Source organism: Elephas maximus, chromosome 2 (assembly GCF_024166365.1).
Source record: "Elephas maximus indicus isolate mEleMax1 chromosome 2, mEleMax1 primary haplotype, whole genome shotgun sequence".
NCBI classification, from domain to species: domain Eukaryota; kingdom Metazoa; phylum Chordata; class Mammalia; order Proboscidea; family Elephantidae; genus Elephas; species Elephas maximus.
The window spans coordinates 196,942,859-196,955,255 of NC_064820.1; the positions used below are offsets into that span (position 1 = coordinate 196,942,859).

Here is a 12,397-nt window from a genome sequence, read left to right on the forward strand (position 1 = left end):
GCCTGGGCTGTGTCAACCAGCAGCCCTAGTGCTTGGCAGAAGGGAAGCCCTGCCCTGGGTAGGTGGGGAAGGGGACGGGATGTGGTGCAGGGGGCAGCCAACCTGGGCTGAGACCGGCTGCTGACTGGCTTGCCTCCCCTCCACAGCCATCTCAGCTTCTTTGCCTCCAAGCCCAGCCCCACAGCCATGATCCTCAACCTGTGGGAGGCACGGCACTTCCCCAACGGCAACCTCAGCCAGCTGGCCGCCGCCGTGGCCGGACTGGGCCAGCCAGACTCTGGCCTCTTCACGGTGTCGGAGGCCGAGTGCTGAGGCCACTGGGCCTCCAATACCTACATTCTCACCAGCTTTGGCACCTGCCAGGGACAGACAGATGCCGGGCAGGGGCCCTTCCCCCACCCCAGGGAGAACTTTCTGGACAGGCCCCCACCTAGCTGATGCTGTCCCTTAACACCAGTCCTTCAGACCCTGCCCAAGTTCCCTCCCTCTGTGGCCTGCCTGGCCAGGCTGGCACTGCCACCTGCTCTGACTCTGCTCTAGCCCCTGGGGCCCAGGGAGACAGTGCTGGGAGCCAGGCCAGTCCCAGCCCATTTGTGTGTGTGTCTGTGCGTGTGATGCTACCTCTCCTCCTGTCCCTGGCCAGGGCCCCGCATGCACACGGACATGCACGCACACACTGGGCTCGGGCCACGGTCCCACCTCCTGCCTGAGCTGGACCTTATGCAAACGTTTCTGTGCCTGCTGGGTAGGGGCATCTCTGAGGGCCTGCTCCAAGCCTGTGGGACCAAGGGCACAGCTGGGCAGGCAGGAGAGGCCTCTGGACTCAGGCACACAACCACACATGGGCACATGCACACACCCAGCTTGTGCGCCCATCGCACATGCACCCACCTCCACCGTGTGGATGCCCTCTACCACCGTCACATCTCACGCCTGTGCACCAGGGTCTCGCCCACGTCCCTCACACCCCCCAGTGTTTGTACACATCTGCCTCTCACATGCCGCCCTGCTCCTACCCACCAAGGACACTGGGCAGCAACCCCCAAACCCCGGCCCCTGACCCCAGGCTCCAGCCACGAGGTGCCCTGCCTGGCAGGGCGTGTGAATATGCAATGGGAGCCCCATGCTGGGCAATGGCGAGTGTGCATGCCAGGCGTGCTGTCCCGGGGCTGGCTGATTCCCATGCGGGCCACCGTGTGAAGTTTGTGTCCTGACTCCGTCTTAAGTGCATTCACGCACTTACACTTGGCCTTATGTACACAGCCTTGCCCAGCAGCCGGGGCGCGTAGGGATTTTAGCGGACGTGAATGTAAATGAATTATATATATATATATATATATTGCTAACCCAAGTGTCACTTCTCTCAGGGAAAGCCAGGGGCTGAGGCTGGGTGACCACTGAGGTGTCATGCATTCACGGGCTGTTCTGGGGGTCCTGGTGTGCAGGGGCAGGCTGGACCCAGACCATGGTGCAGTAAGCCTGGGCTGAGACCCCATGGTTCCTGAAAATGTCCTCAGACTTGGGGTGGCTGGGCGAGGCGGCAGGTGACAGCAGTGGCCAGGGCTGCACCTTTGCCAGAGCCATCCTCCGAATGCAGGAAGGTGACCACACACCGAGGGGCCAGCTCCCGCACAGTGGCTGCCACCAGGCTGGAGAAGCTGAGAGGGTGGAGGCTGGGGTGAGTCTAGGCCAGCTGGCCCTGTCTCCCTGCCCAGCCTGGGCTCCCACCCTCACTGAGGGTGCAGCTTGTAGAGGGACCCATCCACTCCCACGGTCACCGTCAGCTCCTCCAAACCCCGGTTCTCACGGATCTTCTCCACCACGGCAGCCACGCCTGCCCCACAGAGCTGGGCAGCCCGCTGGGACACTGCCTGGCACACCTCTCGGACCATCAGGGTGTCATCCGAGGTCAGGGGCAGCCCCAGATCCTCCAGGATGGCTCGGACCTGCCACAGGGCCAGGCTGTCGCTGGGGAGCAGGGAGGGATTGGAGGCCAGAAACGGGGTCCTGCATTAGCAGCCCCCACTATGACTCCTCTCACGTCTCCATCCTCCAGGGTGCCCCCCCCAGCACCCCACCCACCATGGAGATAGGCTCTTTTGGAAGGTGGGGAAGGTGGGGGAGGTGGATGCACACCACAGGCACCTTTCAATCTCAGATAGAAACTTGGTCTTAAAGATGTCTCTGGTCTGTAGGCGTTGGGTCTCCTGGCCCCGGAACAGCACACCAAGCCTGGTCAAATGCAACAGGATGTGGCGGACAATCTCCCCCAAGTACATGCCACTGATGAGCTTCTCAAACCTGTGTAAATGTATGTGCATATGCACACAGGACAGGAAACTCCATCAGCTACCATTGCTGTTGGTGCTGGCCCCGCCACCCCCCACCGCCTGGGCCCAGCCCACCTCTGCCTGCCAGGGTTGATGGACGCCCCATCCACACTAGCGTCAAAGTGGGTGCTGAGAACACCCAGCGCACCATCATCTCCAAAGGCGCCCCACTCCATGTTGATGCACATATGGCCAGAGTTCCCATCCACACCCTCCATGTTCTGGAGCTCCTCCATGTAGCAGGCATTGGTGCCCGTTCCTGAAGAGGCCAGACCGGGAGGGATCCGTTCAGTGGCAGGGACCAGGCCCCTCTGAGCCCTTCCCATTCCCAGACGGCACAGCTGGGGCTCCTTGCTGACCTCTCCATCTGCCCACGCTCACCACTTGTTGCCTACCCGGTCCTGGTCCTCCTTCCTTTCTGATGCCCTGACATTAGTACCTCTGCCATGCTAGCCCAGAATGCTCTTTCTAGAATACCTCTCAGTCATATCCTTCCCCTGGAGGTATGACAGCTCCCCACCATCTGCAATGAGAAGCCCCAGCTCCTGGGAATAGCCTCTCAGGCCCTCAAACTCAGGTGCCAGACCAGGAGCTGGGAACCTGGTGAGAAATCAGCCTTGAGGAGCTCTATGGTCTGGCCAGAGGATGGACAGTAAGCAGCCAGCTTTGCCGCCACCTGCATGGGCTCTGGGAGAGGCACGAAGAAGAGCATGGGAAAGCTCAGAGGGTCAAGAAAATTCCAGAGAAGAGGTGATATTTGAATAGGGCCTTGGCATCAAGAAGCACAGAAAGGAAAAGGCATCACAGGCAGCAGGCCCACTGTGGGTAAAGGCATTTCCTTCCTCTTCCCAACATATTTTCAGTTCTAGGCAGGTGGCCTCTTTGTTGGCCTCCACCTGGGATCCATCCATCCTGTTGTTTATGCACAAGGAGATCTGGGTGTGGCTTTGGTGACCACCTGCCCCATGCCAGGCCAATGGGAGGCCATCGTGTGCCTTGTGTTCTAAGAGACCCATGTCCAAGAGACTATGGGGAGCCCTCCACCCCCATAGAGCCAAATCCTTTCTTTCCAGGCTTTGTTAAGTCCCCCTCATTCCAGTATCTCTTTCTTCTTGATCTTGGCCCTATTGGAATCTGACCTCTCTCTAACTGTCACCTGCTACTCTGGGCTCAACTCCCTACTGGGCAGTCAGTTCCAAGAAGGCAGGGATTCACCTTCTTTTATGTGTCTTTCTGCTCCTTCGTCCAGCCCCCAGCTGGCCACAGGGTAGGTGCTTAATAAAGACACGTTGGAGCATCAAAGCAGGTGCTGGGCCCTCCCAGCTCATTGCCCCGCCCCCAGTCAGTCCCAAACTCAGAGTGCACACCCTGAGCCAGGCACACACCACTTCTAACCCTTCTTACTTATCCTCACGACACCTTGGGACAGGCTTTATCATTATGTCCATCTTAGAGATGAGGAAACAGGCTCTAGTGATGTGCCCAAGGTCATAGAGATAGGAAAAAACCCTACCAGTTGTTGTCCAGTCAGTTCTGACTCTTGGCTACCGCATGTGTGTCAGATTAGGACTGTCCTGCATAGGGTTTTTCAATGGCTGCTTTTTCAGAAGTAGATCACAGGGGTTTCTTCTGAGATGCTGTTAGGTGGACTCCAGCCCCCAACGTTTCGGTTAGCAGCTGAGCTCATTAACCATTTGCATCACCCAAGGACTCCATATGGATAGAAATAGCAATGTATTTCCATCCAAATCTATGACTCCATACCTCAGGTTCATTTTACAGATGGACAAACTGAGGCTCAGAGAGTTTAACTGAATGTGTGTCAGTGGTTGAGCTGGGCTAGCATCCCAAGCTTCAGACTCCCAGCCCAGTTGTACTTTCCAGGGCCCCATTGGATCAGACGGGAATGATCCCACATTCCCAATGCCAGGGGACATCTACCCTGAGGACTCAACATCAGGCAGTGAACTAACAGGCAGTAGGGGCGCAAAAGAGTAGGGCCTCTCCTCACCGACGATAAGGCCAACCTCACAACGGCGGTCTTCATAGCCACAGGACATCATGGTCCCCACCGTGTCATTGACAATGGCAACCACATTCAGATCCACTGCCTGCATACAAAAGGATGCTGCTGGTTGCTGGGCAACGTGGTTGTCATGGCAACTGTCACTGGACCCAAAGGTCTCTACTGCTAGAGGGACCTCTTCTCAGGAAGAGGAGACCCTCTGCTTTCCCCCAAGGCCTGCCAAGCCCTGCCAACCCAGGGACTCATGGAGGCAAGCTTCTACCTTTTTGCGCCTGATGGCTTCCCGCAGCAGAGCAACGACGTCTCGGCCCTCACAGTCTGACGCGTTGAAACCCTTGGTCCCGTTCAGGAGGATGGCCTGGGGCGGCACCGAGGAGGACGGGAAGCTGGAGGCCCCTTACAGCAGTGGAAGCTCACTCTGTCTCCCCAAAGCTTGCCTCCCACCACGCATATGATTTCCTCCCTTCCCCGAGCAGGATCCATTCCCACTTGCCATGTGGTTCAAGCCCTTGCCCTCTGCCCCCTTCCCTTTCCTCAGGAGACTTTCAATGTGAAGAAACCTATTAATAAGCACTGACCGCCATCTTCTATTATTAGTTCCAGGATGCTCAGATGGCCTGAGGATTTAAGATGTTTGCCCAGATGGAATGGTCCTGCATATTTGGGTTAGGAATGAACAGAGCTGGGAAAGTGAGTACTGTGTGTTTGAGAAGACAGGACAGAGAAGGCTCAGAGGTCTCAATGACAGCAGATTCTGCTCTTGCAGAAACAACTAGGGAGAGTCACTTGAGAAGCAAGAATGCATGGAGTTGGGTACAGAGCCACGTTTGTGGGAACTTGGCTCCTGTGTACCTGGGCAGAATGGAGAGGTGGCAAGAACAATGACCCTCTATTGTGGGAAACTGAACTTAAACAGTAACCTTAGCAACAAGGGGCGTGACTGCACTTAGGAATGCTCTCTTCTTGGCATGCCTTCTCAGAGGAAGGGGCAGGGGAGTGGAATAATTCTGTGGCCCTTAGGAGAAAATGACTGCTCTGCCCCAAGTAGGAGCCGGGGAGGAGATCTGGACATCTTTGTGGCAGGATATTTTAGAAATATTAACCCAACCTGTTCCACCAACGATATTTCCTGGTATCCCTGTTTCCATTTTAACTTATATATTTTTTAAGGTGTTCTGGTTAAGCGTTTGACTCTTAACCGAAATGTCAGCAGTTCGAATCCACCAGCTGCTCTTTAGAAACCCTATGGGGCAGGTCTACTCTGTCGGATAGGGTTGCTATGAGTCAGAATTGGCTCGACAGCAATGGATTTTTTTTTTAGGGGGTATCCTATGCTCATTGTCTCAAACACAGAAACCAGAGGGAATAAGAGAGAGGATGAGGGGAGGTCAGTCTTGGGGAGGCCAAATATGAGGAGTAGCAGAGCTGCCTGCTCTGAGACAAGATAAAGGAGCCCCAGTCTGGGGAAGGGAAGGCGGAAGGAAAGACAGAGCCAGGTTTGTGGGGGCCCCCAAGAAAGATGTCTTGTGCCCTCCCACCCTAGGCTGAGCCCCAGTGCGGGGAGGAGACAGATTTGGGTGGTTCGAGAGCAGAAGAGGCCTCTGCCCACCTTCCCCAGGTAATGCCCAAAGAGGTGTTGAAGACCTGAGAGAGGAAGTGGCAGAGGGGGATCCAGACAACTGGGGCCTGGGCCATCTCCCTGGTCCCCACATGTCTGCATGCTGTATACAGCAACAGTAACACTATGCAGCTGAGAGGATCCCAGGTGCCGTCCCATCCATCTGGGTGCCCAGCCCCTCCAGAGCTAAGCCCCTACCTGGGAAGGGGGTCCCTGAATGGATCAACATTAAGTCATCACCCCTCCAAAGCCTGGGGCTCAACATAGGAATTAAGTTCAGTTGTAGGAAAACGAATGATGCCGCTGCTTCGTGCACACCTGGGTCTGCACCCTGAGGCGCACCTGCTTCTCGCACCTTACGAGGACTAATCAAAAAGAGTGAGCATGCTTGGCCTGAAGCAGAGCAGACCAAACAGCAAGGCCAATGCCAGTCGCATGACCCAAAGGACCAGCACATCAGAGAAAGCCCAAAGCAGTCCCGGGTCAGAGAGGTGGTTATCGCCCAAAGATGGGTAGAGTCCAGATGGTTAGAGCTGCCCAGTGACCACAGGGGTCTCAGAAGGCAAGGGCTGGGTGTCCAGGCAGAAGCTGGGAAGTGAGGAGAGTCCTGGGAGCCTGGCCCAAGGCCTACAGGTGCTAGGTCTGCATGGCAGCGCCCATGAGTGTCCACCAAGAGTTCGTCACACTCGTCTCAGGACACACAGCGGTGTGTGCTGAGGGGGTGCTGCACCCAGATCTTCGCCTGCTGCTCTACTGCCCCATTTGGGCACTAAATGCAGAGCCAGGCCTGAAAAGGCAGCAAGCAAGGATGGAAGGGGAGAGAGGGCATAGACCCCTCTAGACACAGAACCAGTGCCACTCTCCACAGGGCCCAGGCCAGGGTGCCAAACTATGGCTGGGACAGTCACCGTGCCCTGTCAGCCCTGCATCTTGCCTGCCCAGAGACCAAGTGCCCCTGCCCCAAGCCCTGGCTGTACTCTCCTGCCCACTGGTGGCCCACATGGGCATCATGTCCTCAGGCTTCTTCATGGCCCTGGACTCTAGGCCACTTTATTATGTCCTCTCCACCTGGGGAAACTGAGGCCAAATGCAGGTGAAGTCCAGCAGTGCCTCTGCCTGTCCCACCCCCAACCCAGGCCACTCACACCCCTCTCCTGGCCTCCTACCCACTCCATCAGGGAGGCCTGGGGGATTACTTTCTCTCACCTGGTCCAGGCCCAGCTGCCTGTACGGGAAGGAGAAGGTGAAGCCCAAGGGGAGGCTCTGCCCGCCGAGGCCCTGCCTCTGCTGGAAGTCCATGATGCAGTTCACAATGTGGTCGAAGAGCTGCAGGGGTGACTGGGTCAGGCACTGACCCCCACCAGCCGTCCCCTGCCCCACCGTCAGGCCAGGGCTGTGGGTACCTGCTGCCCAGGGCCCTGGGCCACATGCTCAGGGATGGCGTAGGCCTGGCTGGTGGTCTGCACACCTCCAGCAGCCACATGTACCAGGAGGACCCGGAAGTTGGTGCCTCCAAAGTCCAGGGCCAAGAAGTCCCCGCGCTCTGTGGGGCAGAGACCCTCAGTGCCAGGACGAAGGTGCTCACACGCTGGAACCCCCAGGGCCCATGTCCTGCCCCTACACTCAGCCAGGTCTCACCGCTGCCGTCGGGTGTGGTGCAGATGTAGGTAGGCAGCATGCGCAGAGAGGAGGCCTCCCCGCGCAGCCCTTTGACCATGGCCTCTCGCATCTGGACCTGCACTGCTGCCAGCTGCTCCTGGGTCAGCCGGAACGGCGCCAGCGTCTCCTCCAGCAGGCGCCGGTGGACGGCCAGGCGGGTGGCCACCGCAGTCACCACTGCCACACCCCGGCCGCCCCCATCCACAGACGGGATGAAAGAGACGTCACACTTAGGGGCCAGGAGCTTCACTGTCTCCTGCAGGAGGCTGCAGAACCTGCAGACACAGGGGCGTACCCGCTTGGCACCACCCTGACCCTCAGACCCCATCGCCACAAACCAATTCCACCCTAATTGGTTCTGGACACCAACCACATGGAGACCCTCCCTCCACACACAGAGGGAAGCACCAGCCCCTCCTTCGCCTCTCTGGCCACCCATCACCCTCGTCGGATCCTCCTCTGCTTCAGTGCTATTTGTACCCTGAGTCTTCACGCATACATGTAGTCGTGGTACAAGGGGGCGAGGGCCTCGTGCCTGTATCACCACACATGCACATTCATGCCACCTGCTCACACAGGACTGCGCATTCACAATACCTGGGGTGTCGCTCAAACACTCGGCCTCCGGTGGCCACAGCGATCTGGAGCACCTGCTGCTCCCGGTGGAGCACCTGCTGCTCCCGGCTGTGCTGGAGGCGGCCAAGGACAGCAGCCAGGGCAGCAGCGCAGAGGCAGGCAGCTCTCTTGGTCACAGCCGAGCACACGCGCTGCACAAGCTCCACGTCCGAGGCCCCTGGGCTCAGGCCCAAGCTCTGCAGAATGGCAAGGACTCTGGCTGTCCCGGCTGAGGGGCTGGGGAGGGACAGGGCACTAGTTTAGAGCTTGGTAGCCCAGAACTTCCCAGTTTCCACCCCCAATGGAAGCCCATGGCTATTTGGGGGTCAGAGCACCCAGTCTGGCCCAAGACCCCCGTCCTCTCCCCACTCACTCCTCCATCTCGGCCACATGCTCCAGGGCCACGCTGCCTTGACTCAGTAGAGCAGGGGAGGTGCAGCCCCCAAAGAGGAGCCTATGCTGGGCCAGGGCAGCCAGCACCAGACGCACCAGCTCACCCAGGTACAGGCCCCCAATCATCTTCTCAAACCTGAAGGTAGGAGGGACAGCAGGACAGAGCCTTTCCTAAGCTTCAGCTCACTGGGCCCAGTCTTCGAGAGCCCCCATAGACGGCCTATTTTCTGAGGGGTCCCCAGACAGGAGGCTGCAGACGCTAATGGCCTCTCAAGAGGCGAGTGGGTACCTGACCAGACCCTGCTGACCCCTGGCCTGATTTGGATTCAGGGGCTTCCTGGAGGGGCAGTAGGACCCAAAGGAAGGCAGGGGATACTTTGTTCAGTTACCTCCCAGCCCCCAACCCCTGTCAGCATCAGCCAGAGTCCGAGGTGGTGGGCAAGGGCAAGGGTTGAAAACTCAGGGCTCTGGAACCTTGAGCCCTTCCTTCATTGACCCTAGCCAGGGCCCCCAGGGAGCACCCTGGAGACCTTTAGAGCAAGGCAGGACACTAAGGGTCTGAGAGCAGGAGACAGGCAGAGCCCAGGGCTGGGGAGCAGAGCAGTGGGAGGCCCCAGAGCAGAAAGGCAGGGTTTCTCCAGGCCACCTCTGGGCACCAGGATTCAGGGACTCCTGGTCCAGGGCACGGTCGAAGGGGGTTAGCACTGGCCCTAGAGCTTCGTCGTCGCTGCAGGAGCCCCACTCAACACTGATGCAGACGCAGCCCAGGTCCTCATCCAGTGCCACCGCATGCTGCGCCTCCTCCATGTAACAGGCATTGATGCTAGTGTCTGGTAGAGACAACGCAGTCAGAGCTTGCTCACCAAACAGCCACGCTTGTTGCCCCTGCCCACCTTCATAAATGGCTCCACTTACCTACGACGAGCCCGATTTCACATGGCCCAAGCCTGGGGTCACAGCCCATCAAGGTTCCCACCGTGTCGTTCACCACAGCAACCACACTGAGGCTGGGGGCCTGCACGATGGAGAGGGCAGAGGTTGGGGGCCTGGGGGGTGGTGGGGCAGGGCTGCCCGATGTGACAGAGATGCCCAGGCCCATGAGACACAGCCGTGTGAGTGGCCCACACTTTTCTGTCTCACATATATTCTAGGCCCCACCCTAAGGGATTTCCACCCTCTCACACCCATCTCTGCTCCTCCCTCCTGAACTCAGGCCATCAGGGGTCCTGTAGCTCCCAACCTCAGCTATCACCTGGAGCAACAGTGCTCCTCACAGGGCCGAACCTGAATGGTAGGGTCTCCTTAATTACTGTGCTTTCATTGGCCTGGCTCCCCAAGTACCACCCTCCAGGCCCTGACTCCCACTTCTGCTCATAGCTGGCCCAGGGAGGTCTGGCTTTCTCAAGCACCCGGTCCTTTTTTTTTTGCATATGCTGTTCTTGAGACCAGATCACCCTGTCCAGCCCCACCTCATGCACCCGGCAAACTCCTTCTTCGAGCCTCTGCACAGGTGGCAGGTGTTCCCTCCCCAGTGCCCCCAGAGTCACTCAACAGTGACACGTTTATATGGGAATGCTGTCCCTACCAGGGAAACCCTGGTGGCATAGTGGTTAAGCGCGAGGGCTGCTAACCAAGAGGTCGGCAGTTCAAATCCGCCAGGCGCTCCTTGGAAACTCTGTGGGACAGTTCTACTCTGTCCTATAGGGTCACTATGAGTCGGAATCGACTTGACGGCAGTGGGTTTGGTTTGGTCCCTACTAGGGAAACCTTGATGGCCTAGTGGTTAAGAGCTTTGTCTGCTAACTAAAAAGTCTGCAGTTTGAATCCACCAGGCGCACCTTGGAAACTCTATGGGGCAGTTCTACTCCATCCTATAGGGTTACTATGAGTTAGAATTGACTTGATGGCACTGGAGTTTTTATTTGGTCCCCACTAGACTGGGAGATCCTGGAGGGCAGGGCAAAAGTCTTTTCATCTTTGCTTCTCCCCAGGGTCCTAAACATTTGTTTGGTCTTTCTTAGCCTCAGTTTGGAGTCCATGGGTGATACAAATGGTTAACATACTTGGCTGCTAACCAAAACTTTGGAGGTTCAAATCCACCCAGAGGTGCATCAAAAGAAAGGCCTGGTGATCTATTTCAAAAAAAAAAAATCAGCCACTGAAAACCCTATGGAGCACATTCTACTTTGACACACACACATGGGGTCACCATAAGGGTTTAGTCGATGGCAGGTGATTTTCAGCTCCAGTTTCCTTATCTGAAATAAGAATAAACCTGACTCGTTGCCATTGAGTCGATTGTGATTCATAGCAATCCTATGACCCCAGGACAGAGTAGAACTGCCCCATAGGGTTTCCAAAAAGCGCCGGGTAAAGTCGAACTGCCAACCATTTGGCTAGCAGCGGTAGCTCTTAACCACTGCACCACCAAGGTTTCCAAAATCAGAATAGTGGCAACTTTTCCCTGGGGTTAAACCAGATAAAGGGTATGAACAGAGGAGGAAGGTGCTGTGCATAGTGAGGGTCAGTGTTGGGACGGGCACTCTCAGGAGCACAGACTCGGCCTGTGTGCCCCAGGCCCAGGACCCGGCCGTGTGGGCAGCCCTCCCAGCATACCTGCCCACACTCACCCCCTGCCTCTCGATGGCCTCTCTCAGCAACTGGACCACATCCCGGCCTTCCACATCACTGCACCTAAAGCCCTTGGTCCAGGAAATGAGGGTGCTCTGGGGGCAGAAAAGCTGAGTAACCTCTTCAAAGGTCTTCCTCGGGCTGTGTTCCCCTCCACCCACTGCCCCGTGCCCTCTCCACCTCACCCTGTCCAGGCCCGTCTGGTGACAAGGGAAGGAGAAGCTGAACCCAAGCGGCAGACACCGACTGCCCACAGGGAGCGCCTCCAGGAATTCAGCCAGGCAGCGGACAGCAAAGTCAAAGAGCTGAGGGACACATGGGCACTCAGCTCTGCCACCGTGTGCCCCACCAGCCCCAGGCCCCAGAGGCTGGGCCGAGAATGCTCACCTGCTGGCCAGGGCCCAGCATCACCTCTGGAGGAATAGCAAACTTCCGGCTCCTGGGCTCCACCCTGCGCCCCTCAGTGCCCGTCAGAGTCACCCACAGAACACGCATCGAGGCCCCTGTGGCCCCCAGCTCCAGCACCACAAAGTCTCCCTGCTCTGGGGACAAGCAGGTCACAGAAAGTCATGCAGAGCTGCTGCTTCCTAGAAACACTCCCAGGACTGTAAAGTCTAGTCAGGGGATCTTAGGAATGGGGACAGGAATAAGGGGCTCCCCTCCCCAGACCAGCACCCTTCTTCCAGGCTCGGCCACCTACCAGTGCCGTTCGGGATAGAGCCCACATATGTGGGCAGCATCCGGACAGCAGGGGCAGGGCCATCCTGCCCCATCAGCGCCTGCTCCATGGAGTCCAGGAGACTGGCCTGGATCTGCTGGAGCTGGGCCGTCGTCACCATGAACTGCTGCAGGCATTTCTCCACCTGGGAAGAAACAGGCTGACATCCAGGAAGGAACCCTACAGGCCTAGCTGGGTTCCCTGACTCTAGCCACTTGGAGGCCAGCCCTGCCCAGCTCCCCCCTCCTCCCCAAGCACAGGCAACACCCTTCGTCAGCTTCCCAAGGGGCTCAGCCAGAGCCCTGCTGAAGCCCCCCTGAGCCTTGCCAACCTCTTCCCCTCCCCCCATCCTCAAACACCCCTGCACCCTTGCTATTCACAGCCTGCCTCAGCCCTGTGTCCATTCC

The 12,397-nt window shown here is 57.8% G+C and overlaps 2 protein-coding genes across 2 annotated transcripts in view; one reads left to right on the plus strand and one right to left on the minus strand.

Moving 5' to 3' along the window:
* Nucleotides 1-312, plus strand: part of UNC5A (unc-5 netrin receptor A) — a 68,379-nt gene extending 68,067 nt beyond the window's left edge. The window contains exon 15 of the mRNA XM_049874383.1: nt 147-312. Coding sequence (XP_049730340.1) covers nt 147-312 — 166 coding nt within the window. The remainder of the gene's footprint in view (nt 1-146) is intronic.
* Nucleotides 313-1,152: 840 nt separating this feature from the next.
* Nucleotides 1,153-12,397, minus strand: part of LOC126070315 (BRCA1-A complex subunit RAP80-like) — a 186,671-nt gene continuing 175,426 nt past the window's right edge. The window contains exons 17-33 of the mRNA XM_049874381.1: nt 11,973-12,135; nt 11,660-11,814; nt 11,458-11,577; nt 11,272-11,367; nt 9,557-9,656; nt 9,288-9,471; nt 8,622-8,777; nt 8,231-8,485; nt 7,613-7,908; nt 7,378-7,517; nt 7,181-7,300; nt 4,619-4,714; nt 4,342-4,441; nt 2,406-2,589; nt 2,146-2,301; nt 1,735-1,968; nt 1,153-1,658 (exon numbers count right to left, since the gene is read on the minus strand). Of these exons, the coding sequence (XP_049730338.1) occupies nt 1,514-1,658; nt 1,735-1,968; nt 2,146-2,301; nt 2,406-2,589; nt 4,342-4,441; nt 4,619-4,714; nt 7,181-7,300; nt 7,378-7,517; nt 7,613-7,908; nt 8,231-8,485; nt 8,622-8,777; nt 9,288-9,471; nt 9,557-9,656; nt 11,272-11,367; nt 11,458-11,577; nt 11,660-11,814; nt 11,973-12,135 (2,700 nt within the window). The 3' untranslated portion in view covers nt 1,153-1,513. The remainder of the gene's footprint in view (nt 1,659-1,734; nt 1,969-2,145; nt 2,302-2,405; nt 2,590-4,341; nt 4,442-4,618; nt 4,715-7,180; nt 7,301-7,377; nt 7,518-7,612; nt 7,909-8,230; nt 8,486-8,621; nt 8,778-9,287; nt 9,472-9,556; nt 9,657-11,271; nt 11,368-11,457; nt 11,578-11,659; nt 11,815-11,972; nt 12,136-12,397) is intronic.